General features: G+C 36.7%; 1 protein-coding gene and 1 non-coding gene across 5 annotated transcripts in view; one reads left to right on the plus strand and one right to left on the minus strand.

Moving 5' to 3' along the window:
• The window catches only part of LOC109415875 (NAD(+) hydrolase sarm1), a 280,580-nt gene that overhangs the window by 131,808 nt on the left and 126,674 nt on the right, over positions 1 to 22,098 (plus strand). The window contains exon 1 of one of the 4 annotated variants that reach the window (XM_062852887.1): positions 17,362 to 17,546. The exons of the other annotated variants lie outside the window; for them this stretch is intronic. Within the exon in view, the coding sequence (XP_062708871.1) occupies positions 17,478 to 17,546 (69 nt within the window). The 5' untranslated portion in view covers positions 17,362 to 17,477. Of the gene's footprint in view, positions 1 to 17,361; positions 17,547 to 22,098 lie in introns of those variants that run through there. 4 annotated transcript variants of the gene reach the window in all.
• Positions 21,027 to 21,157, minus strand: LOC134289313 (U4 spliceosomal RNA). The gene has a single exon (XR_009998471.1). It is a non-coding gene; the product is annotated as a U4 spliceosomal RNA (small nuclear RNA).

Genomic DNA, 22,098 nt, shown 5'->3' on the forward strand with positions numbered 1-22,098 from the left:
CAGGAATTTCTGAAAGGCTCATATGAGAAATCCATGAAAAATAAAGTCAAACTCCTGAAGAAATACTTGGAGAGAATATAGTAAAAATTTTCGGAGGAATCACCGAAGAAATTCCTGAAAAAAAATCTTTGAAAAAACTGGAAGAATTCTCTAAAAATCCTTGAAAGGATCGCAAACGGAAACTTTGGAAGAATGCCTAGGGGAGTTCAGTCAAGAAGTGCTACGTAAATCCTAGCAGGAGTTACAGGGTGAACAGAAATTACTCGAAAAATGATCGAAAAAAACTGTACATAGTGTAGAATAATATACATACAGGGAATAGACACAATGATCAAGACAGGCAAAATTTTCACAATTCAATAAGGCCGTTACAAATATGTATTTGACTTATTGTCCCATCGCTCTTGGACTGGTCGAGGGGGAGGGGGGGTGGGTAAAAATAATAAAGCATTTAATCTGAAAAATATTAAAAACTCATCGGATGGATTTGTTAAAGAATTTTTAGCAAGACTCGATATTTTGATAAATATTTTTTTATCTGCCCCCTCAAAATGCTAAATACAGCCAAAATTTTTTGAAGGGTGGGGGACAAAAAGTCAAAATTAAATTTGTATCCGCCTAAATGATTAAACAGCTGTAACTTCTTAAAGAAACATTGGCGACACTTGGTGGTACACTTCGTAGTTGCTACTCCGTGACTGTAACTTCTCAAAAAGCGAATCGAAAAATCTCGAATTGGCTTCTTTAGCGGTGTTGAGATAATTCCATATTCTGAATCTGCATGTCAAACTGAGCAGAAATCCAAATTTTCATCAATTTCAGTGCCCAGGAACCTATTTAAAAATCAATTTGAAGTTTGTATGGGAGCGGAGCTGTCATACAGTTGCCCAGCCGTCAAAAAGTGATTTCAAAATATCTCTTTGAAATTGATTCTAGGTATCAAAATAAAGTTCTAAAATATAGTGGCTCCGAAAAAAGTGCTCTTTCGTATAAAGTTAAAAAATCAATATGTACATTTAACGAAAATTAAAAAAACAATTGTTACTGTAAAATGCTCAGCTATTTGTGTACCAGTGGTCCAAATTTGGAAGTAAGAAAGATTCTAGAAAAAGGATCGGATAATTTTATCCGATAACCAACTTTGAGCTGTCATATCTTCGGAATGTAGTTAAACTTTGAGCATGAATGACTTATATTGCGCATTTCCCACCTCACTGGACCCCTTTCGAAGTTAGTATAAGTGCGGGATCGTGAATAAAACTGCGATCTTGCATCGAATCGTTTCGGTGTCTTCTGCGCACTTATTCAGCACCTTGTAATGCATAAGTGCGCAGAAGACACCGACACGATTCGATGCAAAATCGTAGTTTTATTCACGATCCCGCATTTATACTAACTGCGAAAGAGGTCCAGTGGGGTGGGAAATGCGCAATATAATGAGCAGTGAAAAACGGTTGACTAAACTTAGGTTTCTTATTACGGAAAAAAAATAACGGTTAGATATTTTTTCTAATATAACACAAAATTATCCAAAATTTCAACATTGTTTCAAAATTTGAGATGGTAATCATAGTTCATTAAAAACCCCTGTAATCAACTTGAATATAAATAAGTAATAAATAAAAAATAATGGAATGCATATTTAAAATAGACCAATGTACTAAAAAACATAAATTAAAATAAATTGCTATAACTTTTTTCTTATTACTAATTTTAAGTAAAGTTAACAGTTTGCACCAAATTTCATCACATTCGGTTTAATGAATACGGGGGTATAACAGCTCAAAGTTGGCTATCGGTTATTTATACCAGTTTCGACTGGATGATGGTTGACTTTTGGAATTTTCGGCTCTCAGTCTAATAAATTGCGTTGATTACACAAGTTTACAAAATAAAATGAAAGTCGTGAACTTCTGTCAACGACCAAAATTTTTGAAGCACAATTTAGTTCTGATTTCGAAACCGACCTTCAAAAAATTTTAAGTAGAACAGTTTTTGAGTTTTAGCTCAATATCGAGTTTTGCAACTTTTCAAAATATGTATTTTACTAAAATTCAAATATATTGCGATTTGTTCAACGAATTTTAAATCTTTTTCCATAAATTAAAAGCTGAATACAATACCATTCGATCATCTGAATACAGGTTTTGCGTCAGATTGATGAAATTCAAGATATTGACGAGTTTTTGGGACGATCTTCTTAAATTTTAGCAAAATTCCCAAAATTTTTTGAAGAAATGTATTTTTTTCAATAAGAAAAAAACAACTTAAAAATTCTTTCTCGATTTTTATTTGACATATCATATGTAGGTGAGTTACAGTAAAAATTTCAGCTCAATCGGAGCATTGATTGCGGAGAATGAGATGTTTGAAGTGAGCGACTTTGCTTAAAAATAGAACAAAAATCGATTTCAAATCATCAACCTTGTATGGAAAGTCGAAAAAAAATCCGCTCTACTGTAATTTTTTTCCTTCGCGTTTTCGAACTCAGGGCATGATTCTGCACCAAAAATGATCATCAGCTTACCGAGTTCAAAAATGCTGTAAACTAGTGTTACTCTTCTATCATCGCCAACGTTTCGGTCCGGCTATTGGACCATTTTCAGGGCTCGATGCAAAATTTGTGTAACCTATTGATTTGTATATCGAGTCCTGAAGATGGTCCAATAGTTGGACCGAAACGTTGGCGATGATAAAAGAGTAATCAACGCAATTTATTAGACTGAAAGCTGAAAATTCCAAAGGTTATTTATACCTTTTTCTATAATCTTTCTAACTTCGTATAGACTAGCCTGATCCTTCCCAAATTTGAACCTCTGATACACAACTGGTTGAACAAACTTACAATAAAAATTTAAGACTACAGCTATTTGAACATTTTTTGAAAAGTGAAAATTGTGCGTTTCCCGATTATTTTGTCTATCCCATGTATATTTTTTAAAGGTACTTTCAGAAACTGTTGTCGAAATTGAGTATACTTTTTATGGGTTGCATTATGTAAGTGATCGGACAAAATTTCAGTTTTGTACAACATTCCGTTTGCTAAAAGTATGTTTAGGAAAGTCCAACCTGTTCTCTCCAGGAATTCACCAATTAGCATTATCAATTTAGTTGGCAAGAATTTCATCAGGAGTTTTCCCACGATCACTCCAAAAGTGTATCATGTTTGAAAATGTTCAAAAATGTTTCCAGCAACTAGAAAAATATAATCTATTGTCAAGAGTCATAAACATATCGGTGCGAGAAAAAAACATTTAAAATGAACAGTGTGAAAAAATAATCAGTACAGCTCTCGATCTATTTCATTTGGATCAAAACAACACTGATATTTTGCCAATCAAAACTTTTCAATCTTGGTATGATGGTACATGAAAGCGCCACCAGCATCGAATTCCCAAAGCCAACCCCACATCCAAAAACGCTCTCATGAATCCAAATAAAAACCCCCGGAGATCAATAAATAATGATTTTGGCGATTTTTCCCAGAACCATCGACTCTCGAGTTTGTTGTTTACTCGAGTGTTATTCTCATTTTCGCTTCGCCAGATTGCGGGTCAATACGTGCGTATTTGCCAAACACACTAACTACCATCTCAGGAGTTGGTGCGGTGTTAGCCGCCGGCGTCTTCGCGTCGCGTCGCGTCGATCAGTTTGTTGGGAGAAGTGAGATAGTGGAGCTCCTGTCTGGCCGATAGCGGCTCAACCAGACATATCCGGGGCACGGCACGTTGCTGACAAAACTGATCCACACAAGTCAGCAAATCTGCTCTGCTGCGCATCAAACTAGCGCCAAAACTCGTGATTATCGGGTTCTATGCGATGGTGGTCCCGAATTCTGGCAGAAGTGGATACAGATGAAAACCAAGCAAGAAGCCATGCATGCATGGGATGTCTAGATTGGTGATTCTAAATCAATAGGTACGACACGCATTGACGCACGAGCAAATTTTAATGGCATAGGGGGATTAGGGGCATAATGGACACCCGGGGCGAAATGGACACCTCTGTTTTTGCCGAAACCGTTGACTTTTATGTAAAACTTTCAATGCATAAGTGTAAAGGAACAAGTCATTGTTCTATATTTCAAACGTACCATTTATATTACTTCAAAATAACCAAAATATAATTGAAATTGAAGTATGTTTTTCATATGGTGGATTTCTTATAATTTCGAAGCAGCAGCAAATAAGGTATTACGAGTGATTGAGTGTGTCCACCATACAAACTAGTGAATTTTTAGCTTATCTACATATACAGTGGGGACCCGATTTTGTCAGCCCCCGATTTTGTCTACCCCCGATTTTGTCTACCCCCGATTTTGTCAGCTTTTTGACCCGATTTTGTCAGCCTTTTTTGAAGTAAAAAAATATATTTGTATTTCATTTAGAAGTTCAATTTTATAATCATTATTAATGCAGTTGATGTCTTTAGGCGTCATAGAAAAATTACGAAATGTACAAAACTCGTGTAATTTTTGAAAACGGCCAAACTTGTTTTGCAAATCAACACATTGAGGCAATTTTGGCACCCAACCCTCGCCAATGTTTTAAACCAATATTGTTTTAAATTGCTAAAAGATTCCAGCTCTCTCTTTTCTTGGCGTAACGTTCCAACTGGGACACAGCCTGCTCCTCAGCTTAGTATTTTATGAGAACTTTTACAATTTTTAGCTGAGATCCCCCACAGCTAATGTTTATTTTGCATTTGCACATATATCGTGTGGTAGTCATTAAGATATTTTCCGACACGAATGCCTACTATGGTAAAGTGTCGTAAATAAATAATAATAATAATAATAATAATAATAATAATAATAATAATAAAGATATTTTATACACAAGGTAGCTAAGTAAATGTCGATTGTGAAATGGATTCTGGGCTAACCGGGAATAAAACTCCTCACCCTCAGCATGGTTTTGGTGATTGCACGTGCGCTTACCACATCGGCTATATGGGCTTAAAGACTATTCTTCTGAATTTCTTCAGGAACAGAACAAACAATAAACGCTGCCTGGTGTTGTGATTACAAGTCAATTCATTGACTTCTTTCCGGCATCTCTGGGATTCCTCTAGGTTTACTTGTTTGGATTGATCCAGATAGACTAACATTTGGCGCAACATTTGGTGCAATATTTCGAATTTTTGCTTCCCCCTTCCTTCTGAGCACATGACCCATTTTTCATGTAATCTCTGACCAGTAACAGATAGAACAGACTCCCCTCTGTCTAATAACGGGATAAGTTTGCATAAATAAATTGAAATACACCTAGACGGAGTGGAAGAAGTTGAGACATACAATGGTTGTTCCGCCCTTTTTTACATGTTGGTCTAGATTTATTATGAGATTTGTATTGTAGATTCCCTTCAAAAATTGCTGTCAGAAATATATTCATTAGAAATTCTTAAGGAATTCGAGATGGGATTCCCCAAAAAAATCTTGCTGCGATTCCTTCAAGAACTTTTGCGTGGTTTCTTGTAACAATTTTTGCTGGTTTCTCCAAGAATTCCGCCGGAAGTTTTTAAAGGAATTCTTCCGGGAATTTTTAACGATTCATTAAGGTGTGTCTCTTTAAGATTTTTTCAGGCATTCCTCATGTGATTTATCCAGAAGCTTTTCTTGAAACTTGTTCTGGAACTCTGGCTAGGATTCCTCCAAAAGTTTTGCTGATATTCTTACAGCATTTTTTTTTTCAAAAAATTTCTACATGAACTCCTCCTACAGCTATGTATCTAGGGGTTTCTCCAAGAATTTCTCTTAGAATTCCTCTTACATTTGCTACGTGGATTTATCCAGAGATTTTCCTAGCGATTCTTTCAAGACATCCTGCTGGCATTTCTCCATTCATATCTGTTTGGATAGTCCAGGAACTTCTGCTGGAGTTCCTCCAAGAAATTTTCTGGAAATTTCTATAAGAACATTTTCAGATATTTCCCTAAGAATTGTTCATGCATTCTTCCTATGATACCCCCAGGTTGACGAACTCCTGTTGAGATTGCTTCAGAAATTCTTCACTAGTGATGTATTGTATTCAGAGTATTCTGTAGATACTTCTGAAATAATTCCTATATGAATTACTGCGTGCATTAGTCCATGAATAAATCTACGGAAGGCACAAATTTTCCAAATGGAAGAGAACGTGCGCCTGGAGCCAACCTAGTGATGAATAAATCTAGTGAATTTCCAAGGTATTTTTTCAAGAATTCCTCTTGGGGTTCCATCAGAGATCCTTCTAAGAATTTGGTAAAATGTTCCTCTATTAATGCTTTCAGTTATTACTCTTACAAGAATTCCTCTAGAGTTTTCACTATGATTCCTCTATTAGATTTCCCAATTGGGCAATTGGCCCTCTATGGATTTCCCGGAGGTCCCGCTTGAGATTTTTCCTGGGTTACCTCTTGGTATTTCTTTACGAAAATCCCTTGGAATTGCTTCTGAAATTCCTTTTGAAAATTATGTTGGAAATTCTTCTGCAATTCATTTCTGATATGGTTTCTCCTTAAACTGCTCCTGATATTTCCCCAGTACTTTTTTTGCAGGAATTCCTCCATGGATTTCTCAAGGAGATTTCTTCAAAGATTGTAATGATTTTTCAGAAAATGCTAACAAAATACCTCTAGAGATTTCTACGGAGATTGCAGTAAGGATTATTTTAGAAATTACTTAGCGGATTTATCCGGAGCTCCTGTAAAGGTTTTTGCAGAAACTATTGAAGGAATTCCTTCCGGAATGTCTTGAGGGTTACGTTCCGTATATCCTCGGGTAGTTTCTCTAAAAATTTCCCCGAACATTTCTTCAAAGATTTCAAAGAGCCTAATCTTTGGAAATTAAAGTGGAAAGGCAGCGGAAACGTAGCCATTTCGGACAGTTTGAATGTCCATACTTGTCAATCAGATGTTGGTTCATTTTCATTCGTTGACAGCTAAAGTTAGATGTTATGATTTAAACTGCGCTAACCAGTGTCAACTGTCTTCTATAGACCATAATTGCTATAAGCTAGGAGAAGGCTGTGTTCCAGTAGGGATGTTATGACGAGAAGGAAAAGAAATTAAAGATTTAATAGTTCTGCTGTAAAAAAGCACTGAATGTTAACTTTGCCAAATACCATTTTTTTCTGTGCTTTTAACACCCTTTCGATTTTTTTTACCACAAAAGGTTCGCTCAAATATTACGTAACGCAAAATTTGGCAATTTTAGACCCTATCCGCTATCCCTCCACCACGTAACTATTAAATTTTAAAATTTTGTATGAAGCGTAACACAGTGCTAGACCCCCCCCCCCCTCATTGGCGTTACGTAATACTTGAACGAACTCAAAGCAGACCCTCCACACCTATCTCCGTCTCTGACGTGCTCAGAACAATTTTTCATGAATAAAAAAATGATTTTAAAAAATGTCCCGATTTTGTCAGGTACCCGATTTTGTCAGCCCAAAATGCTACCAGGGGCTGACAAAATCGGGTCCTTACTGTATTCGCAGATTTAGCAATGGATGCAGTATTACATTTTTGATCAGAACTTACTCAAAATAGCAATTTCAATGTTGTAGTCTATTCGGGGCAAAATGAACACTGGCAATTATGAATGGATGTACGCGCGTTGCATACTGTTAGGCGTTTTAGAGAGTTTGAAAAAAAAAATCAATCCGATTGTTTTAGCCTAAAATTTATTTAATTAATTTTGAAGTTATGTAAACTCGTCTAAGATGGAGTTATTATATCTGTGGTATTGATCTCCGTTGGCAAATTACTTAACTGGTCGATATTCTCAAAGATACAGCATAAAACATGCAGGGGTGTCCATTATGCCCCGATGGGTGTCCAATGTCCATTTCGCCCCGTACCTTTCCTGCCAGCCCCAAAAAACACACGGTTTTCAATTCATTATTTCTTCACAATAATGACATTCTACCAGCTGTAAACGATTGAAATACGTAGGGAACAAGTTAAAGTTGTAAGCCAACTGATAATATGTTAAGTTTTTGTCGGTTATACAGGTCTAACATGCTCATATGCTTAGGGTGTCCATTATGCCCCTAATACCCCTAACTATAAAATATATCGAACACGTGCAAACATTGAAAGATGTGCGTCTTTCGGTGAGTTGGGTTGGGCAGAACCAAACGCTGAATAGATTTACACCACAGGTTATTACACAAGAGCCGTCACAGGCAAGCGATAAAACGGTTTCACCTTAATTTGCTCCAGAAATGTTAACGCCTTGACATTTCCTTACTGCCGAGGAGCCAAGCCCAGGCATTTCTCCCCCTAACACTTGCTCGAAAAGACAAAGCTAAATTTTATTACCCTTCGTATTGGCGCGCTGATTGATGCAACTCGACGCTTGAGCAAATTGACGCACATTCAACCATAGGCGTGGCCAGGGTTTCCGGACAGATTGCCGAATGACATAAGGTCTAATGATTTTTGGCCGAAAGACAAAATGGCCGTATATATAAGTGCTTGTGTGAAAAACTTGTCGGCTCTTTTATTAGTAGCCGGGAATAGAATTGTCAAGAGTTTCACCCACAATTTCTTCAAAATCTCCAAGGGATTTGTGCTGGGATGCCTCTAGAAATTTTCCATTTTTTTTATTGATTTACATATTCTTTCTAAGTTGTTTTTTTTTATAAACTTCATAAAGATGAATGACTTCTGTCTTTCCAAGAAGATCGCTAAAAATTAAGAATTTTAAGAACTTCCCTTGTCAACTACAAACCTAATAGGCACAAGTCGGGCTCGATAATAAGGTTACTTGAAATAAAATATCACCCCATTAAAGTGTGTCCTTTTGAGCTTTTCATGTACAGATGTTCTAAATTCTGTTTTTGAAAAGGATCAACTTTGGCCTCAGTTTGAACGCAACAGAAATCAAAAGTATCAAACTGCAAGCAGCATCCTGCTGTTTTGACTTGAACAACATCGGATTTGAACGGAATCCTCTAAATTTATTTTCGGCTATGGAACTATGTATTCTCGTAAAAGCAATTGAAACCCATCGTGTGTTTGATGGCTTCAGACGGTGTCAGTTCAGAATTTATTCTGGAGAGCATAATACACACCGTAAAAAAGACACGGACACGATTAACACTTCCAATGAGTTATTCACTCTTCCAAGGAAGCACGACACTAGAAAACAAACTAATACAGCCGAAAACTTTTCCTAACAGCTGCGACGTGAATCGAACCTGTGCTCCTCAGCATGATGTGAATAAATGCTTGATGTACCGCAATGAATAAAATATGTTCCTGGAGAAATTCCAAAAATGATGCTACAGCAGCATTTGTAGGAATCCTAGCATGAAGTCATGTCTAAATCCCAGAAAGATATCCTACAAAAACTCCAAAAAGAACCTCTGCTGGACGTCTTTCTCCTAGCATGCATCAGTGACAGCAAGCATTGTGACGCGGTTGTTAGTGAGATGCTGCCTCATTGAGGAGTAGAGCTTTGGTCGCCTTGATCGTGAGGCCAAATGATACCACTGTAGTTTGCTAAGATGGCTGGAAACAGATCGTTCCAGTGACTTACGCAATATGTAGTCACAAAAAAAGAACTCATCGAGGAACTTCTGCACTGCACGACTCCAAAATGGATTACCTTGAAAACAGCCATGAGGAATTCTTGAAGAATTTTTGAGAAAACCCAGAGGGAATATCAGAAAATTTTGGGAGAATTTCAGAAACAAAACCAAACATAAATTCCCCCAGATTTCTACTCCTAGTGGAACTATCGCAGAAATCTCCATTGAAACTCCGATAAAACTCAGAGAGAGACATCTGGGGTAATCCCAGAAGAAACTTTTCCCAGGGGTCAGGGTCTTTTTAGGTATCCAATCAAAAACTTCTCATCGAATCCAAAATCAAGCGGATTACCTAAAAGTATCCATGCAACATTCTTATAGGAATTCTAGAATGAAACTTTTGGAAAACCTAAAAGTTCCAGAATTACTTAGACATAGACAAATCCCAAGAAGAATTACAGAAGATCACTTATGTAAGAATTCTTGGCGTAAATGTCAAAGGAACTCGAATGGGAATCCCAAAGGAGTCCTCTGAATCTCAAAGGAATCCACGAAAAAGCTTCTCATAAATTTTCTAGAGGAGGGATTTCAATAGTAATTTCTGCGAAAACCCAAAAGAAAATACTTAAGGAATGCCAAAATATTTTCTAAAGGTATTCCAAGATATTATCAGGACGAATTTCAGCAGAAAATCCTAGAGAATTTTGAAAGTGAAAAACCCACGAGACTGACTAGAACAATTTCTAGAACAGACTTAGGGAAATCAAAGGAAATATTTCTGAAAGAATCATTCTAGAACACCCAGAGAAAGCTTCCAGAACAATTTCAGGATATTGCATAGAAGAATCCTAGGAGATCTCTAAAATGAATAATGGAAGAAATGATTAACAAAAACTCCTGTGATAACTGTGGAGGACACAGTAGTATATACAACCTTTAGTAGCAATGGTTGTCAAACGTAACATTTCTTCCCTTCCCCGGTTAGACGTGGCCGGCGCCGTTATTGAGGAATTTAAGAAGTAACAAGAGGATGCATTCCAAAAGCAATTGTTGAACGATTCTCAGAAGGGACTCCTAGAGGAATCCAAAAAAACGTTTCATAATGATGCATAATAAAAGAAATAACCATGCCGAATCGTACCAAAACCGTTTAGGGGAGTTTCAGATACATTCTTGAGAAACCCTAAAAGTAATTCTAAAGGAATTCTTAAAAATTATGTCCTACGAGCATACTTGAAAAAAATCAAAAGGAACACCTTGAGAAATCCTTACAATTCTAAAAGGTTACCAAGCGGAATCTTGCTAGTTGAAATACCAGAAGCATTTTCTTCAGGAGAAATTTCTAAAGGTTACCTAGGAGAATCCCATGATATCTCCTAAAGCATCCTAATAAATATCGTACAGGTACACTCCCGTTCAAAAGTTTGGGGTCACCCCCTCAAAAACATGTCATTTTTTTAGGCCCATATCTCCGCCAATTTGCGTCCGATTTCAAAACCCTAGGTTTCATTCAAAAGATAATAAGTCAAAGAAACTTTGAACATGATTTAAAAGAAACTTTTTCAAAAAAACTTGTATGTAAACTTAACCCAAAGCTGCCAAATTTTCTAAAAAATGAATATAAACTTGCGGCAGTTTCGCTGGAAGTTGGGTCGACCAAATTTTAAGATGAGAGCGGTAATATGACCCATTTTCTATTAGCTTTCAACTGCTTTTTACAGAACTTAGCTAAAAAATCTAGAAAAAAAGTTATTAAGTAAATTAATCCTTGATGTCATCGACCAAAAGTTTGGGGTCACCCCTCAAAATGCTGTATCGGCCAAAAGTTTGGGGTCACTATCGTAAAACATGGAAAAGTGATTTGTTGCGAAGTAGTTGGGTTATTTCTATTGTAGCTCCTTCTGCAGTTTTTTAGGAATACATAGAACAATTTGTAGACAGTAAGTTCCTAATTATTTTGCTCCCCTAAGGAAGACACAAACACCGTGTAGAACCGTTGGGCAAATAAAGAATGTCGTTTATTCATTTAAATCTATATATATATACAGGGGATAGACAAAATGATCGGGACAGGCAAAATTTTCACTTTACAAAAAATGTTCAACTAGCTGTAACTTTTCGAAAAGTGCATCGAATATTCTCAAATTTTTACTGTAAGTTCTTCAACTAGTTGTGTATCAGTGGGCAAAATTTGGAAAAGATCGGACAATTCTTCACGAAGTTATAAAGATTTTTGAAAAAGATAAAATTATCCGATAGCCAACTTTGAGCTGTTATACCTCCGGATTCAATGAACCGATTGCAATGAAATTTTGACCATTCGTGACTTATATAATGAACTCTGGAAAACATTTGACTCAACTTGAAATTTTTAACAAGCGAAAAAGTTATAGCGATTTAATTTTGTTCACGATGTTTTACTAAATTGGTCTATTATTATTATGCATCCCATTATTTTTTCAATTTATTGGCGGCTATGTTGTTACTTTCCTTCAAAACGCATTTATATATAAGTCAATTAGAGGGAATTGAAATGAATTATAATTTGCATCTTGAATTTTGAAACGATGTTGATGTTTTGGATAATTTGGTGTTTTATTAGAAAAATAATCTAATCGTTATAATTTTCTTCCGTGTTAAGAATATTAAGTTAACCTTTTGGAGCCGATTTGTTTCGCCGCTGTCGATGCAACCTCGCTGGTGTCGAACACGTTTGTTATGCTCGGTTTCATCGCCGGGGTCATATATGACCCTTCCGGCTCCAAAGGGTTAAGTCAATGGTTTCATAGCTCATTATATAAGTCATTAATGGTCAAAATTTCATTACATTCGATTAATTGAATCCGGAGATATAACAGCTCAAAGTTGGCTATCGGATAATTTTACCATTTTCAAAAATATTTATAACTTCGTGAAGAATTGTCCGATCTTTTCCAAATTTTGTCCACTGATACGCAACTAGTTGAAGAACTTACAGTAACAATTTGAGAATATTTGATGCACTTGTCGAATAGTTACAGCTAATTAAACATTTTTTGAAAAGTGAAAATTTTGCCTGTCCCGATCATTTTGTCTATCCCCTGTATAAATGAGTTTGAATTCGCTTTGAGGCAACAAATCTCAGAAACGGATGAACCGATCAGAACAAGATCAGAATGACTCTTACACGGTTCGATTCGTATTCATGGTGGCTGTGTTTATATGTAGAAAAAAATACGAAACTTATTTAAAAAAGTTTGAAAGTTGTAAAAATACTGATTTTTCATGAGCTGGGAAGAAAATCAATACGATCGAAATGAAACCAATCTAGAGTGCGGTGCCTCAATGAGCTCAACAGTTGTCAAACCACCACTGCTTGGCAAGACAAAGTTCGCCGGGACAGCTAGTAGTAAATAACTTCTTTCAACCGCAATTAACAAAGAAGATTCCGTTAGAAAATTCTACTGCATCTCTTCGAGCAATTTTTGTATAGATGTTTTGTTGTTATGTTCTGGACATGTTCCCGGAATTTCTATCGCAAACTCTGCGAGAGCTATACCGGCATTCATTCTAAAGAAAATCATTTTTTTTAATTATCGACATTGAATTTGACGAAGCTGCGATTAAATATGACGAGATTTCCTTTGTAAGCAAAATAATTTTTCATACAAATGATCATAACTTTTTTATACATCAATCAAATACGCTAAAATCATATATTAAAGCTCCATTGGTAAAATTTTTAGCGAGATCGAATAAGTTTTCTGTAGTTTTATAGAACTTTTAGTAAAACTTATAAGATTTTTGAACACATTTTTAAAATATTATATCTTAATATGTATTCGATGATACATTTTCAATTTTTTTGTGATACAGCTCATACCTAAGCTTCGTTTTAGGTTTTTTATTCACTACAAAAATTATGAAAAATCAGTATATGCTCAGAGTGTCATTTGGAAATTTATCATATTTTAATCACTAAAAGTGCCAAGTGTTTTCAACGTTTTTAAACTCTCTTAAGGGGCCGTTCATAAACCACGTAGACTTTTAGGGGGAGGAGGGTCTGGTCAAAGTCTACGCTCCATACAAATTTTTGAATTTTTGTATGGACGAAAGTCTATGAGGGGGGAGGGGAGGAGTCTTAGATGGCCAAATTTTGGTCTACGTGGTTTATGAACAGCCCCTAATGTAATATGTTTATACAGGACCTACTTCACTACATATGAATAGTAGGTCCTATGTATTTTCCATTCTGTTAATGCACTTTTATTGGTGGAAAACGTTTGGCAGATTATATGTGCAAAATATGGTAAATTTTTAAACATCGTCAACTGCATAAGCACATTTTTCATATTTTTTGTAGTGAATAAAAAACCTCTAAAGTAGCTGAAAGCCTTAGGTATCAGCTGTAACACAAAAAAAATATAGGGGTCTCCAGTTAGCCTAGTGGTTAAGGCTATGGATCGCCAATCCGGAGACGGCGGGTTCGATTCCCGTTCCGGTCGGGAAAATTTTCTCGACTCCCTGGGCATAGTGTATCATTGTCCTTGCCTCACAATATACAAAATTCATGCAATGGCAGGCATAGAAAGCCCTTCAATTAATAACTGTGGAAGTGCTCAAAGAACACTAAGTTGAAGCGAGACAGGCCAAGTCCGATTGGGGACGTAGAGCCATACAGAAGAAGAAGAAGACAAAAAAAATATGAAAAAGTTTCATCGATTACATACTGAGATATAATGTTTAAAAAATGTGTTCAAAAATCTTATAAGTTTTTCTAAATGTTCTATAACTTTCAGAAAACTTATTCGATTTCGCTCAAAATTATACCAATAGAGCTTTAATATTTGATTGATGATTGGTCAAAATTTCAGCATTTTTGATTGACGTATAAAAAAGTTCTAAGCATTTGAATGAAAAATTATCTTGTCTAAAAATTTGCTGTACGGACAATTGTTTGATACACTGTAGATAAGTAATATGGTCAACAGAACTACATAATTGTTTCATTGTTATATTCATGTAAGGCTCCAACGTGTTCGCGCGAGTAACAAAAATTGTGAAAACCGACTGGGAAAACAAGAAAATTTTAAAATCCATTAAGCCGGCTGTTTTTATCAGAACTTTATATAAGGAAATGTAGAAGGCAGGCAATACGATGTTTGATGGGAAAGTTAGTTTCATATAAAAGTTAGTGTTAAAGTTATTCAGTTAATCCGGTTTGTTTCTTTCATAATCCATACAGAATATCCTTTATGTTTCCTTGCCAAGCAATCCCCATTACATAATTATGTCAGCGTTAATCTTACAAACAGATGCTACTTTTTCAATAATCTTTAAGATTAATTATCGGAAAACTTGGAGAAACAACCTTACTCTTCAGTCTTCAAATAAATTTAGAGAAATTTTGAGGCAAGTATGAAAATTCCCAGTAAAATAATTACTCCTCCCCATTTAGCAAAATAAGTCAGCCATGCCTCGAATTTTCAAAAAAGTCTAAAAGAAACATTTAAGAACAAAATGATTGTTTTCATTGCATTGCTGATAAATTGTTTATCACCAGAGAATAACCTCTCAACAAACATTTCAGCAGTATAAAAATTTAACAAACAACTTTTAAGCAAACTTTAGCTTGAGAAAATGTTCAGCTGTCTCTGTTTCTTGAGCTACAGATCAAATTGTCAGCGCTTTTGGATCTTTAGATTCGTGCTTTTGAAAGTTCGAAGTGTCGTGTTATAAATTATCTACAATTTATCATTTGTAGGAAAATTTGATGTAGGGTTTGCTGTAAAATAAAGCAGAGTTCGTGTAAGAGCTCTAAGACAATTTTCATGACAAATGTTACACGAATCTCTGAAAAAATAAAGGCACACGGTTTAGATGCAATTATTTGCTTTTCTCGAGAGACCTTTGGAAGCCGTTTTGCAATGATTTTTAGTTTCCACCGATGTCATGTGTGTAGCATTTTTTTATTTGCATTCGAAAGTGTAATATGTTGAACAAAATCCTTACCCCTGGGATTCAAAAAAATTAATATCTAGCGCAATCACGCTGTGTCAAAGGGGTTATTTCTTTCAACATAGTTTTGATAGATTTTATGGAGAAAGTTTGAGTGAAATACTATCAATATCGTACATATTAATCAATGACTCTAGGAGGAATTTCTGGAGTGATTGCTGGCCATAGTTATTGCCAGAATTTCTACATATTCTAAAGTTGAAATAGAGCTGCCAGGAATGGAAAAAAATATTGCATGAATTTCGAGAGGGATTCTGAGAAATTTCAATAAAATTTCTGAACTACTTGTTTAAGTAAGCAAAGGACTAATTGTTGGAGAATTTTTGGGGAATTGTTCGAACCATTTCATCAGCTGTAAATCTTTAAGATAACTAGATAAACACTCACAGTTTTTTTTTTTAATTTCACCTCTTTCTTAAAAACTTTCAAAATTTTGGAATCCGTTTATTTTTTTTTATATTTTTGAAATCCTGTTACAAATTGCGGAATAAACTATAGCAGAATTATTTGAACAATTTCAAAACAAAAGTTTTACCTGGATTGTGTTTGGTTATTTGAAATTTGTTTCAAAGTAATCTTAATAAATTCAACTGATGTTTCTAGAAATTATCATTTTAGTGAAAAATTATACCAAAAATTTTATCAAAAATTCTGTTATCTTTACCAGAAAAAATCCCAAAAAATTTATTGAAATATTTCCTAGAATTCTTGTTCCAGAAATATTTCTTAGAATTCACACACATAAAACAGAATGCCGGGATCGGCTGTGATAATCTCGACGTTTAATGTTTGATGGTAGCGGCACCCATGGGTACTGCTATGAATAAACTTCACATTTTGTTAAATTGCGATTGCCGAGCACTCGGCTATGAAAATCTCGGCAAAAGGCAAAAGGAAATTAGCCCAGCTCAACTGAGTGAGCTGAAATTGCATTTGGACGCTGTACCACAATTTTACTACAAAATTTCACCACCCAGATTAAAAATTAACAGCAAAGATATTTACACATATACTTCAGGTATTTCCGGAAGTGTTGTTTTCTTCGTTGTGGGTGAGTTTTGTCAGCCAAACTGCCTGTAATTTGTTTAAATGGAGTTTGGGTCCATTTAGTCGGAATGATTTTTTTTTTGCTACTTTACACTAACTGAGTCAATTTGATAACAACTGATTTAATTTTTCATAATCTTGTCAATTGGTGTGAATTTGACTAGATTTGATAGAGTTATAGCGTCAAAAATTGGCTCCCTAGTCTAAATTGTTCCAAATTCTAATTCAGTTTGGTAGGAAAAGTTTGGAAGCCGATTTTGAGGTTCTAGAAAACATCCCATGGCTTGACAAGGAGAACAAAGCAAACTGCCGAAAATAACAGAAGTTTCCAACGAACCCTCTTCTCTATTGCTAAACCTGACTACAACCTTGCATTTAACCACTTCCTTTACCTGAATGGCACCATCATTCTTATCTCTATGTGCAGCGCGCATACTGGAGTACAGTCCCTTGCATTCTGCAAAACTAAAATGACGCAAAACTTCCTTTTCCTTTATCCGTCGTCGTTCACTTCACATTCAATTGCTTTACCTTTTGCGTAACCTACTGGATGCACCGCACAGTACATAAAAGTACATCTTCCGCACGTTCTAAAATTATACCTACCAACAAGAGGACATTGACATCGACTGTCTTCTAATAAATTCACCCATCGCCGCCGTCGTCGTCGTCGTCGCCGTCCGGGAAAGCCCCTGCCTGGGAGGCAGATAGATGAAGGCACTGCCAGAGAATCAACCTACGACGGTTGGGTAGTTGAGCAATATGATTTGCTAGAGCTCTGATTATTTAATATTCTGCATGTGTACGAAACCTCGCAGGTGACGAAAGTAAACAACAGCGGTCTCTAAATAAACGTAATTTGAATACAGTGAAATATATTGTGTGTGATAGCGAAAAGTGCTAGATCCCTCGAAGATGGTAATCAATCAGCCGAGACCGTCCATAGCGAAGCTCAGATCGCAGTTCCTGTTTCCACGACGAGAGGTAAGTGTTATCGAAAGCTTTCCTTTGGGGGTTTAAGATTCGCGTATTGCCACGTTGGCTCGAGCACGGCACTTTTCCAACCCCAAGGTCATGTGTTCGAGTCCCGATCCCAGATGGCACCCTATTATGAAACGCATGATAATTGCTACTGAATGATGATACAAATGTCTAACCGTAGGACACTCTGAAGGTTTCACCTGATCTGGCGATTGGTGATTCCATGATTTAAATTGTTCTGACAGTAGTTTCTATTTTGTCACTCTGTGGTTGATTCGAGTGAGCAGTGCAACTGTGGATAAGTTAGTAAGGGACTGACCTGATGATCGGCTGATCGTGAGTTCAATTCCCGAAGGTGAAACCAATAAAAATCCAATAACAGTAACGTGTAATTATATAATTGTAAGACGTCTACGATGATGATTCTCAATCACGCGTGGAGGGGTGATCTTCCTCGGTGATTAACGCAAAAATGTTATACTGAGACTGAGTAAGCGTCTATGCAATAAATGTACGTCCGCGTTTTCTTTTTGTCTGCTTACAGCACCATCAAGTCATTCTCAATCGTTGTCAGCCAAAAATAGAAAAGCATTTTCTTCTTTACCGACTTGCTATAATTTGTTCAAGTGTTTTCAGTTTTCAAACAGTATTGTATCCACCTCTTCTAGCAACCTATATTACCACTGCCTACAAGTCATGTGAATCGAAAAACATTTCTTTCTCTCGCTCTCCGGGTAACTCAATCTTGCTATAAACTCACACTGGCACAAGGGACAATCACTTGCTCGAGTATTCGTGGGCTACCATAAAAGAGACCCCTAATCTTTTCACGAGCACATGTTACCCACTCCTTGAAAATACCACACGCACACGCCTTCAAACCCCGTAAATACCGAATCAAAACAAACATGAAATAAAGCAAGAAACGAAAAAAAACGCAACCCACCAGACATCGACTTCGTTTGAACTCAACTCAACCGTGACGAGACCAGACGATACGAGACGATGCAAACAAAAAAGCCATCATGAAAATTCTTGAGCATGTAAATTTCATTTGTTGCCTTAATTCAAGTTTCGTGTTTCGTGACCGTGAGTGTTTGTAGGTATCTACGTCAATCTCTCGTCACTCGAATCGATCGTTAGAGAGCGCAATATGTATACTCGCAATCGGATACACAAGACTTTGTATTTTGTTTTCATTGAAGAACGGTAGCATTACATGTGGTGACCTTGTAACACGAGCATTACTTTTTTCGTGAAATCAGAAAAAAATATACATACTGTTTTGTCATATTTCGACAAACATCTTTAGTATCCAAAATCGCATCCGGTTGTGTCCAAATATGTCAATAAAAATTCAAAACAATACGCAAATGCAAAACAAGTTCGTCCACGTTGTTCTACAATCTACACGATGCCCCCGCACATCTCGAGCCGGTCACACAGTATCCACAGTATACACAGACAGGTAGCCTGAATATTTGCGGAGCTAACAGAGGAGACTGGACTGGACTCGCAGGAGTGCCCTCTGTTCGAATGAGGCACATTACACGACACACGGACTAGAGAAGCTTTGCGTTTTGCGTAAGGCGTTCGTTCTTAAGCCGTAGGAAGAGATTTCTGGAAACTCGCACAAGGAAACAAGTTTTTTTTCAGTCTTCATTCTTGAGTTGAATTAAATTACTTTGGCCTTGGCTTAGACTGGATTCGTTCATTCATAACTTTCCCGCAATGAGAAATGGCGCGGCGTTCCCGTCACTCCAAGGTGGGCTGAGCTGAGGATGAATGAAATGCTCGTTTGGAAGCGGATATTGTTGACGTTATGGCTTATTCGACTTCCTAAATGGAAAATAATGATAGTAATATGAATCAATGGGATAAACCAGATAGACTCTCTATTTTCCGCATCTGCTCTAATCTTTTCCAACTGCTTGAAAAGTTCTTTTTCTTTGTGTACTACTACTTACTTTCAGTCCTGGGCACCCATGGTGGTGCAGAGGGCCGAATTGAAAGATTTACATCCTGGGATTGCCAGACATCGTATTGACCTGTGGCCAGGTCAAATTTTTGTCGACTTGCTTGATTTCGTTATTGAGGCTCCGCCGCCATGAGCCTCTGTGTCTGCCTCTGCTGCGATGCCCTGCTTGTTTGCAGATTTCGTTTCCGCTCCTGCGTAGAGTGTGGCCGACCCACCTCCACTTTCGCTCCCGAATTTGGAGATCCACGTTGGAGATCCAATTGTGAGGCCACCATACGCGAATTATATACCGCAGACATCTGTTGACGAAGACCTGCAGCCCTTGAGTGTTCTCCGCAGATACACACCAGGTTTCACTGGCGTATAGCAGCACAGACTTCACGTTCGAGTTAAAAATTCAGATTTTGGTGCGTCGACTGACCTGGATGCTAATCCGTATATTTCTTAAACTCGCAAAAGCAGCCCTCGCCTTCTTGATCCGTGCACCTATGTCGATCTTGGCGCCGCCATTTGGCTACCAGGATATTGGAAGCTTTCAACATTCTTCACTGATTGCCCAACTACCGTAAAGCTGGAAGGGTTAACCGTGTTTACATCCAACGATTTGGTCTTGGTTCTTTGTGTGAGGCTAATAAATTATCAAAACCGCATTCTAGTCTGCTTCAGATCCCTTTAAGGACAAACGTCTTGAAATCCCGCTTCAACAATGCATTGGAACTTCAGACGCACAAATCTCAAGAAGCAAGCTTTCAACAATAGTGAATTTTATTATTCTGTTCTTGCTCACTTGTAATAAGCTTAAAATCAGAAGATGAGGTGCGCTGGTTTTGTTTACGAAGAGATTTGTGTGCTCAAAATCGTGAGTAGGTGCCGAAGTCGGCCATTGTGGCGGCCATTTTGGGATTCTTACAAGTCTGTCCTTAATGGCATATATACTACCCGTCATAAGTATAGACTCAATAAAATTGCAACAATATTGCATCACCCTGACTCACCTCGATATCTCTAAAGTCAGAACACCTACAAAAATGCTGTCTTCAGAAAAGTTGTTGCTTTTGGGCTACTGAATAACTTTGCTGAAGACAGTATCTTTGTAAGCCCTCTGGTTTTGGAGATATCGAGGTGAGTCAGGGTGACGCAATACATATTGCTGCAATACTTTTTGTGATTCTTTAATCACTACCCGTCATAATTAAAATTTTCCCTAAACTACAACTATCTGTAAGCAAGAATGAATGCTATTAATCTACAATATAACAATAATTCAGCTTGCAGACATACAGGGACGTACTTTTTTGGACACTTTTTATGAGTTTTGGTCGACTGATGCAAAAAAAATGCACATGTTGTGAAGGTTATTAGGCATTATTTGATAACTCAAAACACTCTCATGTTTGTGTATCGCAATGATCACCTCCATCTGCTTGTACTAAAGCATGCTGGAGGTTTATTCTGACATATACACTTTGATAATAATTACAAATTTTCAATGTATTACAAGTGGTACACACGGGTGTTTAATCATAATGTGAACTTTTAACATCAAATCTATATATATCATGTTGTAGTTTTCAACTAGCAATAATCGCACCTCGGTTGTACCTCATTGGTTACGATATTGCCACTGCGCAAAGCTTATATCATATTATATTTTTTTTTTTTTGCAATTTCTCATCGTAATAGGCTGTTTTACCTCACGCAAATCTGACAGGAAAAGGCCTACTTTCCCACACCAAATTAACAGTGCTGTAATGATTCATTACAGCACTGATTTGCGTTGCGTAATGAACCATTACAGCACTGTTTTCAGTTTTGGTCAACTTGATGCTTTCTGGACGCAGTTTTGAAAAATTGTGACAACTGCACAGTATAACGTATTTTGATCAGATTTTCTTAAACATTGGCTATGAACATCAGTGTGCAGTTTGATGAAAAAGTTTTGTTGAAAACTATCGTCAAGGGTAATTTATGAAATTGCAAAAAAAAACGTTGTACGCAACTCGGTGCAGAACTCGATTTTTCCAGCACTCGTCGTATTTATCCAACTCGGCAAGCCTCGTTGGATAAATGTACGACTCGTGCTGTAAAAATCGTCATTCTGCACCTTGTTGCGTAAACTACTATTTTGCAATTTCTCATCGTAATAGGCTGTTTTACCTCACGCAAATCTGTAAGGAAAAGGCCTAATTTTTTACACCAAATAAGCAGTGTTGTAATGGTTTATTACAGCACCGATTTGTATTGCGTAATGAACTTGACTTCGAGTCAAGTACAAGACACTGAAGACCTTACCGTTGAGGTCGAAATACGTATCTGTCAAAGCATGCAAATTCTTAGTGAAATTAAAAGAAACAGTAATTAACCCGTTTTTTTTTTACTTAGTTGCATAATGTTCATTATGCAACTCATTTGAGTTACATTATAAACATTATGCATCTCAAATGAGTTGTAAAATGAAAAAAAATCATTGCATAAAATTTTGTATGGAATTCGTTGCAAAACTCGATTTTTCAGCACTCTTCGTAGTTACCCAACTCGGCAAGCCTCGTTGGATAAATGTACGACTCGTGTTGAAAA

Source organism: Aedes albopictus, chromosome 2, assembly GCF_035046485.1.
Source record: "Aedes albopictus strain Foshan chromosome 2, AalbF5, whole genome shotgun sequence".
Taxonomy (NCBI): Eukaryota; Metazoa; Arthropoda; class Insecta; order Diptera; family Culicidae; genus Aedes; species Aedes albopictus.